Source organism: Penaeus monodon, chromosome 18, assembly GCF_015228065.2.
Source record: "Penaeus monodon isolate SGIC_2016 chromosome 18, NSTDA_Pmon_1, whole genome shotgun sequence".
In the NCBI taxonomy this organism is placed as follows: domain Eukaryota; kingdom Metazoa; phylum Arthropoda; class Malacostraca; order Decapoda; family Penaeidae; genus Penaeus; species Penaeus monodon.
The window spans coordinates 46,634,753-46,654,607 of NC_051403.1; the positions used below are offsets into that span (position 1 = coordinate 46,634,753).

Here is a 19,855-nt window from a genome sequence, read left to right on the forward strand (position 1 = left end):
GTGAAGTCCTCGTGGTCGAGGCCCCCGTCTGCGCCGCCGTCAAGCCGGACGGGACTTTCCGGACGCACTGCTCGCACTGCCTCAGGCGCGCCCCGGTCCCGCTGCCCTGCCCCACGTGCTCGCTCGTGAGTATATGCGAGTAATTGGGGAGGGGGTGGGTGAGTGGGGAAGGAATGAGTCACTGGGGAGGGGTGGGTGAGTTGGGGGAAAGGGAAAGAGTCACTGGGGAGGGGTGGGTGAGTGGGGAAGGAATGAGTCACTGGGGAGGGGTGGGTGAGTGGGGAAGGAATGAGTCATGGGGAGGGGTGGGTGAGTGGGGAAGGAATGAGTCACTGGGGAGAGGTGGGTGAGTGGGATGAATGAGTCACTGGGGAGGGGTGGGTGAGTGGGGAAGGAAGAGTCACTGGGGAGGGTGGGTGAGTGGGGAAAGAATGAGTCACTGGGAGGGGTGGGTGAGTGGGAATGAATGAGTCACTGGGGAGGGGTGGGTGAGTGGGGAAGGAATGAGTCACTGGGGAGGGAGGTGTAGTGGGGAAAGAATGAGTCACTGGGGAGGGGTGGGTGAGTGGGGAAAGAATGAGTCACTGGGGAGGGGTGGGTGAGTGGGAAGGAATAGTCACTGGGGAGGGGTGGGTGGTGGGGAAAGGGAAATGAGTCACGGGGAGGGGTGGGTGAGTGGGGAATGAATGAGTCACTGGGGAGGGGTGGGTGAGTGGGGAAGGAATGAGTGAATGAGTCACTGGGGAGGGGGGGGGGTGCAAGACGAATGAATGAATGAGTGATTGGGGTGGATGATGTTATGAGCTAGTGGGTAGTTGGGGAGTGATCGAGGAGTGAGTTTATGAGGCATCAGTAATTGAGGAATGAATGGGTAGTCGGAAACTGAATAAGTAATTGAGGAAGGGATGAATGAATGAGGTATTAGTGAGTGATTGGGGAATCGATGAGTAACTAGGGAATGCATGAGTGAATGAGGTGTTAGTGGGTAATTGAGGAATGATTGAGTGAGGAATGGATGGGTAACTGAGGAATAAATTAGTTAATGAGGTATTAGTGACTTACATGAGGAATAAATGAGTAAATAAGGAATAACTAGGTAAAGGAATAGTAAATGAGTGAATGAGGGATTCGCGAACGATTGAATGAATGAACGATTTAATGAGGAATTAACGAGAAACTGAGAAATAAAAATGGGGAATAAATGAGGAATTGAGGAATGAAAGTATCGTGAATATTTGCAGGAAGAATGCTCGCTTAGGAATTCGTGGCTAAGGAAAGCTCGAATATGCAAGTGGTTGAGGAAGGACGGAAAAAGTCGAAGGTAAGATTCCCCATTATTTGTGGTGGTTATTAGTCAATGTCTCACACAAGGAGAGGGATACTGTTAACCGGGTTTTATTTCTTTTCTTATAATGATCTAGACAGATTACATCAATTTCTGTTTGTTAAGGGATTTTGAGCCATCACTGCAGATGAGAGCGTAACCCGTTCGAGGGATGCGGTTGAGTGTGCTACTACTGTGCAATTTGTCTATTTTTTACCTACTAAACTGATGAGTCCATTCACCTCGGAAATCTATTCTCTTTCATTCAGCGTCAGTTTCACTAGTTGCGTAGATATAAATAAAACAATAAATAGATAGATAAAGTGTAATGGAATGGTCTTCCCATAACCGGCGTGTTTGTCTCCAGGTGGTGTTCTGCAGCGAGCGCTGTCGGGCGGCGGGGCTGAGCGCCTCCCACGGCGGCGAGTGCGCGATGCTGGCGCCGCTGGTGGCCCTGAAGCTGGACCCGGCGCCCCTCCTGGCCGCCAGGATCCTCGCCTCCACCACGCTCGCTCAGCTGCGGGACACCCTCCGCCAGCTGCAGACCAACAGCACGGGGGGCAACAAGCCCCTGCTGGAGATCTCGGGCGGCTACCGCGCGCTCTACCACCTGGAGGGCCACGCCACCGCCCGCTCCGAGGCGCAGCTGCAGGAGGTCGCTGCCATGGCCTACATTCTGACGCGCGTCTTGCTGGAGAACAGTTCGCTGTTCCTGAAGAACAAGGAGGGAAGCATCACCATCCCCTCCCTGGACGACGTCGTCCTCATCGGAGGCCAGTTCATGCGCCTCATCCTGGGCCTGGAGTGCAACGTGCACTGCATGAAGGAGGTGGAGACCGGGGGCGGCCCGGCGGAGGGGGGTGTCCTGGGCCGGAGCCGCGGGCGGGAGGTGGGCTGGGCCGTCTTCTCCGCCCTCAGCCTCATCAACCATTCGTGTGTGCCCAACGCGCTGACATCCTGCCTCGGAAGCACCAAGTACCTGTACAGTGTCAGCGTGATTCCGCGGGGCGCCGAAATCACGGACAGCTACGGCGAGAGGTACGTGAGCCACGCCAGGGCGAAGCGTCGGGCTGAGCTGCAGCAACACTACTTCTTCTGCTGCAACTGCGCCGCGTGCCAAGGGGACTGGCCTCTCTTCGAGAACATCACCATTATGCCAAGCTTACGATGCCCATCGTGCTTCCAAAAACTGTCCGGGTTCTCATGCAGCTTGTGTGACCTGGTTTGCACCCAAGATGCCGTGACCCAGATGGGAGTCCGCCTCTATGATGCTCAGAAGATCCAAACTGACCTGACAAATCTGTGGACTGAGTATGCTCAGGCTTCCAGAGAAATACGCAGCGGCAAGTCCTCCCAAGAATGCTTATCCAAAGTCATTGACCTCCTCACTCTCCTGGACAGATACACAGTCCACCCTAACCAAGCCTACATCACCGCGCAGGAGACACTCATGACGTGTTTCGACCTCATGGGGTCAGTTTATATACAAGAAACCAACCAAACCAAATCTTCGGGTGGAAAGAGTGCAAAAAATTAGCTTTATTGAACCGTAAAGCTCGGGGTGAAAATCTGAATTTTTATGGCTGTCTGCAGAATGTGTTAGCATAGTGCATAGTATTCAACTGCTCTGGAAGAAAAATTATTGTATATATAAAATTGTTATTATTGTTATGCCTAAATACATTTGGTGCATTTCCAGAGTTGCAATGTACAAACAAATTCTGTGATTTTTAGCTAAGCTTCCATTAAAACCAGGGTTTCAGATGAGTTTTTTACATGCTGCATGTCACTAGTCTAGATGCTTTCTGAATGACTGCAAATGGAACAATTTAAGCAATAAAACCCTTTGAAAAATAATAGATTTTTAATACCTTAAGCCTTATCTTCTACAATACTGTTTATGTAATAAATTTCTTCAAATGGCAACTTGTCAGAATGAAAACATATATTTATCATTCTCCTTTTTTTCCCTTCATTTATACAGATGGACAAATAATCTTTTTTACCTCTCAATAATACATTGACAGCTTCTCTATATGAGAAAATATTTTTCATCATTGTCATTCTGTTAGCCATATATATTACATTACAAACAGCCATTTTACATATCCGGTCTTAACCCCTTATCGACGGGTCGGAAAAAATTTTGTAAACCAAAATTTCGGGAAATAAAGAGGAAACTCTCGTCAAGCCGGGGAGCGCGCGCTCGCCCGGGCAGGGGCCCGTCTCACACGCCGCGAAGTTTCGGGCCGCTCCTTTGGGTTTGGTTTGGAGTAACCGCAACGTAAAGTTTTTGTACTCAAAAAAAATGTAAAATTTTTGTAACTCACGTTCTTTTTATTGCCCTATAAACGTTTTTATCTTCTACTATATATAAGCCCAAATTTTTACGTGTAATCACAAATTTTGGGGTGTAAAGTCAAGGGTTTGTCTTTGGTGAGATCGAACATAGCGTAAAAACTTAAATTTTTTTTTTTTATCAAAATTTCATATACAAATGCATAAATGATTGTTGAAAATAATACATTACTTACATAAATAATATAAAAGTTTGTTTTTAAAATTATTTTCAGCATGAAATCCTGAAGCACGGGTTTTTCCTTTTTCAATGATAAATACATAGAAACTATGTAAAATTTCCTTTATCCAAATTTCAGGCATGAATGCCGAAAGCAGGGTTTTTTTTTCTTTTAAAATTATCTTCGGGCATGAACTCCTAAAGCCGGTTTTTTTTCTTTTTCAATAAAAAAATCATAGAAACTATGTTATATAAAATTTTAGACTTTTACACTTGCCCAACGCCCTTCAGGCAGGGAACCTAAAAGCAGGGTGCTGGACAAGTGAGGTGCCGCAGCAATGCCATCACCCGGGTTCCTTCCTGCGCCGGGGGTTTCCCTCCAGCAGAGCCACACCGACGCCCCGACGATGCGGGTTTCAACTGGCAAGTGTGCCTCTGGGGAACCTCCTCCTCGGGGGCGAGCCTGGGGGATTCCCCCGGAAGGACCCCGGGGGGACCCCTGTAATGATCAAAAAAAAAAAGACGTAAGAAAAAAAAAAGGAATGTAAAACATTGAAAAAACTTTTCTTTATCAGAAAAAAAAAAAATAAAGGGTCAGATGCTTTACCTTGCGCAGCAACCTCAAAACGATTTCCTTTTCGGAACCAAAGGGGTAATTTTACCCCCGGGGGCCCCGGTGGATAGCCGCGCGTTGGTTAGCATTCCAACAGGTAAAAAAAAATCTTCTTATACCACTTGACGGTCTTCCTCGTCGTTGGATATGACTGCGCCACTGATCCGAGAGGTCGACCCCCCTTCATCCGTTGTTGTGGGCACAAAACTTCGGCTTCGACCTCTCCCCCCCCTCGGCGGTTGGGAGGCAGGGTAACGACCTTTGCGGGGGGGGCGGTAAAAGCTCGAAACAGGGACGTTTGTCCCCCACTGAAGGCGATCTTGGGTTTTTGCTGGACCGGAAGTCGATTTGTCCCCACTCGCCTGCGGGCCCGGGGCATCCACCCGGGTTGAGACCACAGTCCCAAGGGCACGGTCTTCCGGGCCTGCGGTAATGGAAGGTCGGGAGGTTACCGTTGTCGGTGTATAACTGGTACCCTTGTCGCAGATCTGCCTTCTCCACAGGTCGGTGACGGCCTTCACTGGATGGAAATACCCGCGGTCCTCCCCCATGTAGATTTTGAAGGCCGCCTATACCCTGCCTTGGACCGTCGGCGAGAAAAGCTTGTAGCCTTTTCACCCCTTTCCCCGAGCCCTTTTGCTCGGATTGTACTGGGGGGGTGTGACGCCCCTTAAAGGCCCCAAGCTCTCGTCGACGGTCAGTTCTTTTCGGGACAAGGCGGATCATACGTCGATTCCCAAGACGTCTAACACGGGCGCTTCCAAAGCCTGTCCCCCCCGCGGGGTGCTCCCCTTTGTTGTCCGAATGGAGCGCGGAGGTAGGGTGTAGCGGGCCCTGGTCCGTCTTGGGGACACCGACGGGCATCAAGGGGCCGTCGACCCCCATTCCCTCTGGGCCCTCTTCGACTGAAGGCCCCTCAGGGAACGTAAGCCGACATAGGAGCGGACTTCCCCCACCGTTGGTTTTCCCCCCACCCCTTCATAGGGATGAAGGGGTGCGCGGGTTCGTACATACCTTGGTTTGGAAGAAAAAAAACTTTTAAAAAACAGGGGGTTTTTCAAAAAAAAAACATGTAGAAAATTACGTTTTCAAATCAGAATTCAGAGATATTTTTTTTTACTTACCCATTCGTCTCGCCCGATGGTTAAACAATCCCCTGGGAACACCTGGTGCATTTTAAAGGGGTCGCGGTTTCAAAGGGGGGCTTTCACACCCGGTGTCCCCTCAAAACAGTGCGCCTGCGAAAAATTTTCCCCCCTTTGACAACAAAAAAAGGGGGTTTCCCGAGATTTCGCTCCCAATGTCGTCTGACGTATTCTGCGAGGGGGTCTCGGGTCCAAAGGGTATCCACCACGGACATAGAAAATCTTCATCTGAGTCGTCGTCCACACCCGACTCTTCGGGATCGAACTCGGATCCCTCCCTCCGAGTCGTCCCGTCAAAAACGAGTGGGATTTTAAAATTTTGAAAAAAAATACAAAGGTAAAAGTGAGTTCTCTGTGGGAAATATCTTTGGGATGCAGAAAAAAAGCAAGTTTCCCAAAGACGTTTTTTTTACAAGTCAAAAAAAAGGGAAAAATTTCCAGGAGATCGCTAGTCCCAGGCAATTTAGAGGGGTGTTTAATCCTCTTCGCTGTAGAATACGGTATAGAAGAGGATCTGGGGGTTCCGCAAAACTTGGTTCCCGACGTCGTGGCTGGGGGTCATCAACGTCGCTGAAAGAGAGGGCCCGAACAGCAGGGGGAAAACCTTGGGTTTCGGCCGGGCGTCAGAAGTTTCTGACATTTGCAAAGGGCAGCTTCTTCCCTCCAAGTGTTTTCTTTCCCCTTTTTGGGGCCTTTTTTGCGATTTTTAGAGGGATTAGCCAATCAATTCGCCATGTCGGGGCACGTGAGCCGGAGGTAATTCGGGGAACTGGGAAAAAAATGGGGAACTACCACTGATCATTTTCCCCCAAAGATCTAGAAAAACACGAAAAAAAACGCCATGCGAAACGTACCACGTACACACACCACATGCAGAAACGTAACACGTAACACACGCACAGCTCTCTCTCTCTCTCTCTCTCTCTCTCTTCTCTCTCTCTCTCTCTCTCTCTCTCTACCACACAACACACCCACACACACACAAAACACACGCTCTCTCTCTCTCTCTCTCTTTTCTCCTCTCTCTCTCTCTTCTCTCTCTCCACACACACACACACACACACACAACACACACACACACACACACCACACCACACGCTCTCTCTTTCCCCTTCTCTAACACACACACACACCACAGAACCACGCACATGTCTCTCTCCTCTCTTCGCTCTCATTCTCACCAGACCAAAGTAAGTGGGGCTGCGTCTGGTAAAAACTTCTGGTGCTGTTTAGGTTTCAGAGAAAAAAATAAAGAAATTCTAAACATTTCAAAAAAAACCGGGGTTCCTCGGGACCGTCCTCTCCCCGTCACCCCAGGAGCCCTTTTACACCCTTTCACACGCTCACATTTATCCCTTTTCCATACGCCCACAACTTACTTCTTTCCCTTTTTTAAATACTTACGCAAAGACCGTCCTCTCCCCGCACCGTACAGTCCCTTACACACTTTTACAAAAACGCCACCATTTATCCCCCTTTTACAATATGAAAACAACTTACTTCTTCCTTTTTTAAAAACTTTCTGCAATGACCTCCTCTCCCCGTCACCGACGAGTCCCTTTACACACACACACACACTTTTTACTCGGACAACAAACTTACTTCTTTTTTTTCCCCAAAACTTATGCCCAAAAAGACCGTCCCCTCCCCTCACCGTTTAGTCCCTTACACACTTTACACACCCTCACACCCTTTCACTCTGCCACACAACTTTTCTTCTCCCCTTTTCAAATACTTACTGCAAGACCCCCTCTCCCGTCACTTCGAACAAATTGAGTGTGTAGGCTCCCCCTGGGGAAAGGTATGTATTACGATTTCACGCTAGTAAGACCCCTACCGCCCCCCTTCCGGGGCCCGGGGGTCCCCCCCCAAGTAAAAACCCCCCCCCCCCCCCCCCCCCCCCCCCCCCCCCCCCCCCCCCCCCCCCCCCCCCCCCCCCCCCCCCCCCTTTTTTTTTTTTTTTTTTTTTTTTTTTTTTTTTTTTTTTTTTTGTTTTTTTTTTTTTTTTTTTTTTTTTTTTTTTTTTTTTTTTTTTTTTTTTTTTTTTTTTTTTTTTTTAAAAAAGCCCGTATTTTTGGGGCGGGTTTTTTTTTTGGGGCCGGGAAACCCCCGAAAATTAAATTTCGAAAAAAAAAAACCAAAAAAAGTTTTTTTTGAAAACAATTGGCAAAAAAAACAACCGAACCCAAAAAAATACACAAAATTTAAAAAACCCAAAAAAAGTTTTTAAAAAAAAAAAAATTTTTCCCCCCCGGGCACCTTTTCCCCCTTCCAACTTTCCCCCCCCTTTTTCCCTCGCCCCCAAAACTTTTCTCCCATTTCAAATACTTACTGCAAGACCGTCCCCCTCCCGTCACTGTCGAACAAATTGCACGTGTGTAGGCTTCCCCGTCGGAAAGGTATGTATTACGATTACACGCTAGTAGACGTACCCGTCGGGACGGGTAAAGTACCTCACGCGTATGGCGGGGCGGGACCGTTATGCGAAAAACACGTCGAAACAAGCACAAACCGACAAATACGACAAATAAACACGTTACGAACTAAACATATACACTATATTGTATAATCATTTCAAGCATTTTAAATTTTATATTCATAAAAAGTATTTTCAAAAACATCTTTATATACAAGGATACAAATTGCACGTGGTAATAGGCTGTCCCCGTCGGGACGGGTATTACGACTATCACGCCAATAGGCGTGCCCGGCATATCGCGTCCGGCAACGTCACGCGTATAGGCGTGACCCGGCCCCAACCGCTTAAAGGTATAGGTATTATATACAGTTTTGGATTTTTGTTAGCTATAATGGATAACTTGCAATGACATAAAGCTTGAAGCTTGGTTAGTGGAAAACCTGTCAGTCTATCTTGCACCAATTATTCTTTTTCTTGTTTTATTTAAGTCAGTTACACTTTACCTGACAGTGTTTAAAATCAACCACTAATTAAATCATGTGTAAATAAAAGAGTCCAAATTAAAAGAGTTAACTCTGTTTATTTAGTATCAATTCTGTACATTATGAATAAAAGTGAGGCTATAATACTCTTTACACAAATCTTCCTAGAAAAATTCTGTACATCTAAAAAACTAGTATATATTTTGAAGTTTGGCAGGAAGACCTTACTAGTTTTGTCATTGGTAAAACCTAGAAACCACAAGCACTTAGGAAAGAGCTTTCCCATTTTCTTGAACTATGTACAAGTTGCATGAATAAATAACCCAGGATGAACCAATGTGAAACAGGCTTAAAAATTCCTATTTCTGATATCTAGTGAGCAAATTGGTACATATACTGAGCAAACCAATTACACTGTATCGGGACGGGCGAATTTTATAACCACTGATGGACACAATAATTTACAAACATCACTCAACAATGTCATAAACTTTTTAAAAAGAACGAAAATAAAAATAGTGAAGTGACTAGAACAACTGCTACTTCCTACATACCAGGCACGTACAATCACTTTATTTACCTATAAAACAACAACAACAAAAAAAAAAAAAACAAGAAAACATTTTCAACAAATAATGAAGTCTCATGTTGTCTTTATCTTTAAAGACCTAAATACCAATATCATTATAGTAAACATATGTATCTCCCTGTAAATACTGCACCTAAATGCTGTGCAATTTTGAACATAAACTAACCCTTTGTATGAAGGCTTATGCACAGTCCACAGTGAATTTTGTCACACACAAATGGCACCACAAGTTCTCAGTGACCAAGGAGTCAATGAGTAGCCTTACGTGACCACATCTGATTTCAACATTTCTCAACTTTACTAATCCTACTAATATCAATAATGCTATTATTTTTGTTAACATATGATTATGATAAAGTCATCAATACAATAATAGCAATAAAATATACTAAACACTCTTTCTGGAAATCAAGGACAAGGGTAAAAAGGTGAGATAAGTAAGACTAGTAATTGACTCCTTGGTGACTAAGCACACGTGGAGCCATCTATGTGTAATAAAAAATTAACTAACTATACTCACAGCGGACATGACACGTATGTCATTTCATACCAGCACAAAGGGTTAACACATGCAAAAAAAAAAAAAAAAAAAAAAAAAATAAAATAATAATAATAATAATAATAATAACAAAAACAAAATAAACATGAAATAAGATTCCAATCGATGTTTCCCTATCACTTAACACATATGTCGTCAAACCCTGTTGTACATGAACACCTCCAAATACAAAAATAGATTCCCTCCCAACACAAGTGCAAAAATTTCTCGGTTAATCTTGATTCTACCCGAAAAGATACTGAATTTCTCTGACACTGAATATCTCGTTTCCTTTCTAAATGAGATTACCTTTACATCGACCCTTCCATTCGAGAAGCTAGTGGTCTTGCCCTGCCGATGCAAAGAGAAAAATAAAACATTAGAATCCTATACCTTAAAGTATATGAGTGTGTTTGAGTATGACTGTGTTCATATGTCTGTGGTGTGTGTGCACAAGTGTATGCGCATGTGTGCCCGTGTGTAAGTCTATGTGTGTGTGTGTGTGTGTGTGTGTGTGTGTGTGTGTGTGTGTGTGTGTGTGTGTGTGTGTGCGTGTGTGTGTGTGTTTTGGGTGTGTGTGAGTGTGTGTGTTGTGTGGTGTGTGTGTGTGTGTGTGTGTGTGTGTGTGTGTGTGTGTGTGTGTGTGTGAATGCATTGTATATCTGTAGCTTATATGTATTTCTGCATATATGTGTGTATGAGTGAAACATCAATCAGCTTTAGTTTTATATATAATCAATCAGCAGGTAACTCTAGCATATTAGCATCACCCAAAGCACAAACGCATACGAGATATACTTACAGAAAGCCATTCCTAGATTCCTAACAGGGGGATTATTACTGTAACAAACAAAGATCTATGTCAACAGTTAGCTCATCAGCTGAATACAAGCAACACCAGGAAGGGTTATAAGATAAATATATAAAAAAAAAGAAAGAAAGAAAGAAAAAAAAACATGCTATTGCTAAAATCCGTCATGTGGATTCAGACTGCAAGCCAATGCTTAAAACCATCTATGATTTTCTACTATAAAAATGTCTTTTTTAATGTCAGGGTAATTTGACTGTTTTTGTTACTGAAGTGGAATACCAAATCTCTGTAAATACACATGTCAACAAAAAACAGTGATAGTAACATCTTTTGCAAGATTCACATGGAAAAATACAAGCAAATTATATGTTTATTTCTTAAACATGAACTTTTGATACTTCCCTTTCCTCTTCCATTTTATCTTCATATTCCTTTTGTGTCTTTCATTTCTTTCCTCTATGAAATACCTTTTTTCTCAAAACTTTCACCTTATTCTGTTCCATCCCACTTTCTGTTCTTTCAGCTTTTTATACATACATTTTCAATCCTTTTTTCCCTTAAAATTTCCATCTTATTCAATCTCATCTCACTTTCACCTTCTCTATATAACTAAATCTTAAAATACCTCTTAAAATACAAGCTTGAGCTACTAGTTATGTGTTCCTTTTTCTGTTGTCAATTCTAGGGCCGAGAACAAGCAGGGCCTAAAAGTCAATGTTGAGAAAAATGCCTTTGAAAGTTTGTTCCCTTGACTGAAATTCATCATATAATAATTCACATAATATGGTTTCTTTCTTGTGATCAATCAAACTGTTGCATTAATATAATCCTTTTAGAGTTGTTTTTGTACTTAACGAAAATAACAAATATTTCTTATAATGACAACTAGATATCATATATAAATATGAACTGATAATTTATAAGACATTTATTTCTGTTGATGTTAAAACCACTCACACTTATTTGATTTCTAAAGTTTTTCTATATTTTATGGCCTAAAAATGTAAACTAATAAAGATTCTTTGACAATAATTCTGCAATATGTTCACATTCAGTTTTTTTTCCTTTCTGTAACTGTAAGATCTGTAAACTATATACTGAAAATGGCTTAATGACTTTCTGGAAAATATAGAATAGTAAAAGCAGCCAACCTGTAGCTTTCTGTTACCATTTATTGTGGCAATCAGTCAGGCATTAAGACATATGATTTCAGTGAACTGGATTTCAAAGTGATGCTAGTGTGGTGTCCCTAATGCACTGAGGACATTAGCCTTTATAGCACTTATAGGCTTATATCAAAATTATCACTTTTGGACATTGGCCCTTCTAGCTCTCAGCCCTAGAATTTATCAATCTGCATTCATATATAATCTATTCTCCGTGCCCTTTTTAATTCTAAAAGATCTGGGTTTGCTTTACATTTCTATACCTGCTAAAACAGCTTTGTCTTTTTTTGAATATCTATTTTGCCTATATCATATATTTCAACTATGGTCTTGAAATCAATATTTTTTTACCCTTTCCTGAATGTGCTTTAATACATTCCACGAGACACATATTTCTCAACAATTGATCTATAAGACTATATCTACATCAAAATACTCTTATACTGAAAACAAGAAAAAAAAAAGAAAAATATAAATAAATCTTCTACAAATTCACAGAAAATCACTATGAATATAATTTATTGGTTGGGAGGAATTACTGTCTTGTTAAAAATCATTTAGAGTCGGAGGGAAAATATTTTTAAAGGGAAAAAAACCAAATCCCATATGAGGTTTTGGAGAAATGATGGGGGTGTAGGAGAGAATAAAAAATAAGGGTTTGGGAAGAAAAGGGAAAAAGCAGGAGCAGGAGGAAGAGGAAGAGGAAGAGGAAGAGGAGGAGAAGGAGGAGGAGGAGAAGGAGGAGGAGGAGGAAGAGAAGGAAAAGCAGGAGCAGGAGGAAGGGGAAGAGGGGGGAGGAGGAGGAGGGGAGGAGGAGGGAGGAGGGGGGATGAAAAGGTGTTGAAGAAGAAGAAGAAGAAGAAAAAGAAGAAAAAGATGATTTTGAAGGAAGAAGAAAAAGAAGAAGAAAAGAAAAGAAAAAGAAGAAAAAGAGATGATGATATGATGATGATGATGAGTGGGGAAGAGGAGGAAGAGGAGGAAGAGAGGAGGAGGAGGAGGAGGAGGAGGAGGAAGAGGAGGAGGAGGAGGAGGGGGAAAGAGGAGGAGGAAAGAAAAGGGGAAAAGTAAGGGAAAAGAAAAAGGGGAAGTAAGAGGAAGTGGAGAAGGAAGGGGAGCAAAAGGATCATGAGGAAAAATACTCAAAGGAAAATTAATGGACAAATGAGGAAATAAAGAAAGAAAAAAGGAAAAAAATCAAGGAAAGGAAAACAAAGCAAAACTAAACTAACAAATATAAATATATAATTTTAATATATTAATTATATATATATTTTATATATATATAATTATATAATATATATATATAATATAATATCGTGGTGTGGTGTGTGTTTTGGTGTGTGTGTGACATACATTTTAAATTATTAAATATTATAAAATAAATATATAAATATTTTTAAATATATTATATATATATATATAAATATAAATTTTTATATATTATATTATATATAATATTTTTTATATAATATTTTTTATTATATATATTTTACTTAAAAATTATCTATTAATATATCATTAAAATTTACATAAATTACATATTATTCCCTTTAAAATACAATATATATTTTAAAAATATATTTATATATTATATTTTTATTAATTTAAATTATATTTATTATATTTTAATATATTATATAATATAATATAATAAAATTATATATATATAATATTTTTAAAATTATTATATATATTATTAAACAGACTTCCCCAAATGCACACAAGTTCATCATTCCCGCATTGCCTGCAGCATGTCACCCACTTACCTAAATCGCACCACAGTCCTGCCAATCTGTTCTCCCTTGGCTACATGCCCAAATGCCACTTCTGCATCCTGGGCAGAATAGGCCTTGTCCACCACAGCCTGCAGCCGCCCTGCTTCAACAAGGGGCGCCACACTCTCCAGGACACTCCCACATACCTCTAGGGTGCCCCATCGCCCACCTGTAAGCCATGGAGCCTGTGGGAGGTCATGTTAGGCATGTTATAATGGGAAATTAATTTTCCTGAAATGCTGTAACAAAAAAAGTTATAATGATAATAATAATGACAATAACAATAATTATAATAATACTAATAATAACACTAATGATAATGGAAGAATAACAAAAAGACACCTGGCATTATTACTATTCACCACTACTAACAGCACGTTTCCACCTTCACACTTTACTAACCTGGGTGAACCAGTAGCGCAGCCTCATGCCAAGGGAGTACAAGGCCCCTGTCACATAACCATAAGAATCCGACGCAAGCTGAGATGACGTGGCAGTGACAACCAGTCCTCCGGGAACACAATGTTTCAAGCATGATTCATGTAGCACCTCACCTACAGTGTTTAAGATGACATCATACCTGCCAAATTCAGATCATAAGAATAATATCATTGTTATTTCTATTTTACACAAGAAGGGTATTAACCAATATTATAAGGTGATGCTGATTTTGGTGACATGTCCTCCATATCCCCCTATCATTTAACTCACCCCTTACTCCTCCACCCGGAAAGGAGACGTTGGAAGGACAACCCCACCCCCCCCTGGTTTATTCCCTTTGGGCTCTTTCCCTCCCCTTCCCCCTCCTTCATTTTTCAAAAAATTTTTTTAAAAAAACAATTTTAATTTGATGATATTTGAATCAATCAATCAATCACTCTCTCTCTCTCACTCATATGCATGCAAAGCATTTTGTCTGTCTGTCTGTCTATCTCACTCATATGCATGCAATGCATTTTCTGTCGCGCGCTGATAATAGCTAAAAACATTTTTTTCTCTGTTTCTTTCTTCTCTTTTTTTCCCCTTTCACTATATGCATGCAAAGCTTTTTTTGTTGCGTCTATCTGTCTCTCATATGCATGCAAAGCATTTTGTAGACAGCTGAGCCAGGTGCCTGACTCCTTGGTGGCTAAGTAATTATGGAGCCATCTGTGTAAACAAAATCAATAAACTGAAATCACAGTGGTTATAACATGTACATCAAGCCATCCCAGCACAGGTTACCGCGCTCCCACTTCATGGAAACTCTACAAGGCCAAGTACCCTTACTTCTCTCTCAGCATTAGCTCCTTGTCGAAGTTTGAGTTGTCGTATGTGATGACATCGTCAGCACCAAGCATGTGGGCCAGAGGAGCAGCACGTGACGACACTGTTGTTGTCACATGGCCACCCCAAGCCCTTACTAACTGTATGGCCACGACACCGACACCTGACACACCGGCATGCACCAAAATCCTGTTGACAGTTATGGTCTTGGTTAGTTTAGGATCAATGCACTTTCATGGTTTATTATCACAGTTATTTTATTTCTTGGTTTACTATTATGTTCATTCTTATTTATAATTCATGGTCAATTTCATATTTGTCAACTTATTTGTTATCAGAAGGTCTTATTTGATAAAGATTAAGAAAATGGATATGTAATAAGAAGGAATGAGAAGCTTAAAACAAGGAAAGAAAAAAAAAAAAAAATGGATAGCAAAGAGACAAATCTAAAGAGAGTTACACAGAAAAACAGAAAAAAGAGAAGAAAAATACAAGATCAATAATGACAAAGAAAGCAGCACACAAGCCCCCAGTCCCCACATGATGCTGAGCCTCACCTCTTCCCTGCGGTGGAGTCAGGCCCCAGGCCGCCCTGTGTCACCAGGGCATCCCAGGCCGTCATAATACTGTAGGGCAAAGCGGCTGCCCCTTCGAAGGTCAGCTGTGAGGGTTTGGGGGCCACTAAGTCATCAGCCACAACGACATATTCGCTTAGGGTCCCTGGGTGGTAGAAAGGGCAGGCCAACCACACCTGCAGCAGAAAAAAGGGGATGGTTTTTCAATGAATATAGAGTAAAATAATTAACCCAATGTGCATGGTCTTTTTTTGGTGGCCATGCGATCCCTCCAAAAGGTAGGGTTGCCACTTGCAGCATCGGTGCTACGCCGCCATGGCATCATAGTAGATGCCACCGCAAACAAGGGATTAAACTAAATTTCTAAAAAATGGTAACCAAAAATACAGTTAAGGCCATGTAAGTGAGAACATGATCTAAAGAGCCTTACAGGAAAAATATCAGTGTTGTCATAAAAAAATATCCCACATTGCTAAAGCAAATTTCAACCTCTTTTGTATGACATACCTCATTACCCTGTTCCACCTTGCTCACATTCTTCCCAACAGCCACAACAATCCCTGAGCAGTCTCTTCCCAACACAACCGGAAATTCTCCTTCTGTATTCTAGAGAAAAAAAAAAAATAATGCAACATATTTCTCATTTGCATTTGGCAATAAAAATAAAAGGTGGATATTATCACATGAACGTAAATTAACAAGCAAAAAAAAATGCCGATTCAAATAGTATCCTATATCTCTTAGAAGCTAATAATACATTTATCAAAATCACAATCAAGCTCACTGTTGCATAAATGATCCATTCCTTATCTCTAACATCCATCTCCCCGTACACACAACTAAATCTCCCTCTCCCTTACTGGATTGTACTTATTGAGTTGTCGTCTGAGCACACGTCCATATCCTTCTGCCACTTTGATGTCGAGGTAGTCGATCCCTGCTGCCTTCACCTGCACCAGCACTTGATTCGGCTGCACGATCCTTGGTGCCACCACGTCCTCCACAACTCCAATGGCCTGCGGAAGAAGGAGGGGTGTAAGACACCTCTCAACAGAACTTAGGTGTAAGAGACATCATAACAGGACTTGGATGTGGATTTCAAAATTTCTTTATGGTTAACTGGAAACCTATGAGATTGTTGTACACTGCCAGTTTGAGTGGGTGGAGTAGATCACACGTTCTGAACACTAATCAACATTCAGTACTAAGAGTGGATTCATTTATGTGCATTTTATTTTCTAAATGTACAGATTTGGTTTGGGGTCTTTGTGCTCAGGAGTTTACCACCATATGCATTATAAAAAAATATTATTTAACCAAAACTTCAGAATTTAAAAAGCTGGTGCATCAATAAGTAGCCACATGAACAACAATATCAGACAATACCACATTTCCTTCCATATAGCTGCAATGTTAGCTGCAACATTTATCAGCAGAAAGTCAAACAAACAAAGCTTACACAAACAAACCCCAACACAGCAATTAATTTCAATAGTAAAAACACTTAAATGTGTGTCACCCTAGTTCTACACACCAAACAATCAACTGTAAAGAGGCACATACAGCAAAACACATTATTCGTTAATCAATAGTATAAGAAAGAGAGACTCCAAATAAATGCTTTTAAGCAGCATATCCTGAGCACAAAATCAACAAGAATACCAAACACAGTTCCGACCTTCAAGTTGCACAGGCTGTATGCAGGCAGCATTTCTACTGGTTGGAAACAGAAAAGAGAAACAGAAAAAGAAAATGACAGAAATGTAAGAGAAAAAAGGAAAACAGAACACTAACTCGTGTCCTTAAAATGGATTATGGCCAAAACACAGGAATAGGTGCATCAGAATTCTTCACTCCCCATAACATTTAATTCTTGCCTAACAAGATAAAAAAAACACTGGAAGTATCTTACTAGATTTTGCCAACGGAAGCTCAGTTTACAATTTAATGAAAAGAAAGGGTGTGAATGCCCACGTATTCCTATTTTTCTCTTCAGATGACTGCTGTTTTCTCTTCTGGCATATGTTAAAGAAATACCTTTCTTTATTTGTGCCTCCTGTTTATTAATGACCTTCCACAATCTAAGGTCACTTCCTCTACTAATGATGATTGTATACTCCTTCACCAAGCCCTACATCATATGCTGGAACATTGGGAGCAAACCTGGCAAATATTTTTCACCTGACAAATATAGTCTTTTGTTCACACACTCCCACACACCACCAGGAGCTCTTATCTTTCAAATCAGTTACATATCCATAGTTCCTAATCCATATAATAAAAAGGATACACACTCTGAGAGACCTGAGAAGGAATTCCCACAACTGTACTCCTCTCAAAATGCTGGATATAACTAGTAATGTACTTGTACACCTAATATCAAAGTGCTGTTGTGTGGTGTGAGATTGATACATTCAGTATAATACTGACAAGCAAGAATACATCACCAAAAGAGCTACCTGATCCATTACACAACTTTAATTATCATGGTGAAAATGCAATTGAAACAGCAGACAAACCTATAAAAATATGAGCATCTACAGAAACTAAAGAATAACACCTGTACAGGTGTGTAAAATACATGTGCAAAACTGTTCAAACCTCAATTCCTCTGCAGTGACTGTTGTTCTCAAAACAATAACGTACAATGAAAACAACCAAATATGGCACTCATTTAAATAGCCTAGTAGAACAAATATTACAGCTACTAAAATTTCATTATCCATTACAAATAAACCTTCTTCTATCCATTCACCTCAAACAAGTAACTACATGCATAACATATGCAAGATTTACCCCCTGGCACTGGAGGACGTTTGTGAATGTTTCACAGACAGATATCAGGGAACATTTGTGAATGTTTGGATGCTTTGTAGGCATGTTCGCAGTTGGTAGTTTAGAGATACGTTGACTTTGAAAGAGTTGGATGGGAGGAAGAGGGATAGGGAGTACTTTGCTGCCACTCTTAGCAACTGGTAATTGAGCTGCAGAAATGGGTTGGTTCACTGATACCTGGTACTAAGGGTTACAGATGCACACATCCCACACAAAATACAACTGCTATAGCTAAGAGAATCTAGACTATATTGCAATACAATTGAAAAAGTCCAATTTGAATAGATCAGAGAAAGGAAGGAAGGAAAAGAATAGCTAAATAATATATCTAGACTTGAGCTGATTACATTATTTCAACACAGATATAAGTCATATATTAAGAAAAGAACCCTTATTCTTACTGAACAATGAGAAAATGATGTTCAATAAAGGCCTTTTTCAGCAGTGCCAAGAAATGTCTACCTCAGGCCAAAAGATATATGAAAGAGAACAACAATTCCAAACTTAAGAACAGCAGCCAGTTGTTTTATCATATTTTCCTACTGAAGTCCTATTGTCAGTTCCTCACTATTCATACAAAACATATAAAAGATATATAAAAAAAAGAAAAAGTATGTAAGACACCATTAACAATTTTCTCTCATTTGCAAGCATATCTATTATTCATTGAATATATTGTGGATTATAAACATCATCATGCAGAATTTCTTTGACGGACTGACTGCTAGGACAGTGACTATTGCATTTTGTTGCATTTTGGCAAAATAAATGACTAATATCAGACATTTTTATATCTGGCCAAATAAAATGATGATCTGTAATACCTATGACTAAAATCACTTCTATTCTAAAAAAATTGTATATTTCTCAAGAACAATTCAATTAAGTTATGTTCTGTATTGTCTCTTGTTTAAAAAAGGTTTTGCCCTAAAAAAAAAGAACATTATGTAATCCTAAAATTATATCAGACTTTTAAATCAAGAATTTCTCCCTCTGACAAGAATCATTCGAAACTAAGTGCATTTTGGCTGAGAAGCCCATTATTTCTGAAAATAACACTTCTGTTTTATAGTGTTTTTCTCTTTTTTATCAACACTGCAGTGTTTCACTACAGAAATGCAGGCTAATTCAAAACCACAAAACAGATTTTTATAAACTTCAAAAATGAATGGCAAAGTCAAAATTATACAAATGTTCACCAGAGGAAATTGGAAAAACAATTAACATATAAGCATGCACTGTCCAAATATTCATATCAAAAGAAACCCGCAGAATGGAGTGAAAAGCACATTTGATGACCAGCTTTTGCACAAATCATCACATGGTAAAGTTTCCCGAAGTGTATTCACAAAACTGCAAAATTATGCAAACCTCAATTCCTCTGTAGCTGTTGGTAATGACTGCTCTCATTCGCTGCGGTGCCACTACACTGCTGCGGAGTTTCATGCCCACAGTTATGCCTATGATGCCCCCAAGACGAAGCATATGCCTCCCAAGTACATGTGCGTTCGGGTCACTGGGAAGATGCAAAGGGAGGTGGTCATGATCATTATGATATTCAAGCACTGATGTTGACTGTTTTTTCATAACAAGTCATAAAATCAACAAGTACATTATAAAATCAATGTCCCTTTAAACAATAAAAATTCTTTTAACTCTATAATGTGATCTTGATTTTACAAGTGCCTAGTTGAACCCTCATCAAACATGAAAAATTACACACAAGCCTTAGAGAGAGAAAAAGCTCTGTCAATCAGAAGATTTCAAATCACCTTACCTTTCCCTTAATAAAAATA

General features: G+C 40.8%; 2 protein-coding genes across 5 annotated transcripts in view; one reads left to right on the forward strand and one right to left on the reverse strand.

The window, feature by feature from the left end:
- Positions 1 to 3,181, forward strand: LOC119584540 (SET and MYND domain-containing protein 4-like; the record flags this gene model as incomplete). The annotated part of the gene is given in 2 exon segments (XM_037933215.1): positions 1 to 125; positions 1,692 to 3,181. Coding segments are annotated over 2 exon segments (1,295 nt in total), but the record flags the coding sequence as incomplete, so codon positions are not given.
- Positions 3,182 to 8,579: 5,398 nt separating this feature from the next.
- Positions 8,580 to 19,855, reverse strand: part of LOC119584541 (reticulon-4-interacting protein 1 homolog, mitochondrial-like) — a 28,060-nt gene continuing 16,784 nt past the window's right edge. For 2 of the 4 annotated variants that reach the window (XM_037933216.1, XM_037933217.1), the window contains exons 5-12: positions 16,085 to 16,240; positions 15,732 to 15,830; positions 15,207 to 15,400; positions 14,653 to 14,838; positions 13,786 to 13,963; positions 13,375 to 13,568; positions 10,431 to 10,468; positions 8,580 to 9,979 (exon numbers count right to left, since the gene is read on the reverse strand). In XM_037933216.1, the coding sequence (XP_037789144.1) occupies positions 9,966 to 9,979; positions 10,431 to 10,468; positions 13,375 to 13,568; positions 13,786 to 13,963; positions 14,653 to 14,838; positions 15,207 to 15,400; positions 15,732 to 15,830; positions 16,085 to 16,240 (1,059 nt within the window). In that variant the 3' untranslated portion in view covers positions 8,580 to 9,965. The remainder of the gene's footprint in view (positions 9,980 to 10,430; positions 10,469 to 13,374; positions 13,569 to 13,785; positions 13,964 to 14,652; positions 14,839 to 15,206; positions 15,401 to 15,731; positions 15,831 to 16,084; positions 16,241 to 19,855) is intronic. The other 2 variants (XM_037933220.1, XM_037933219.1) reach the window with 2 other exon arrangements.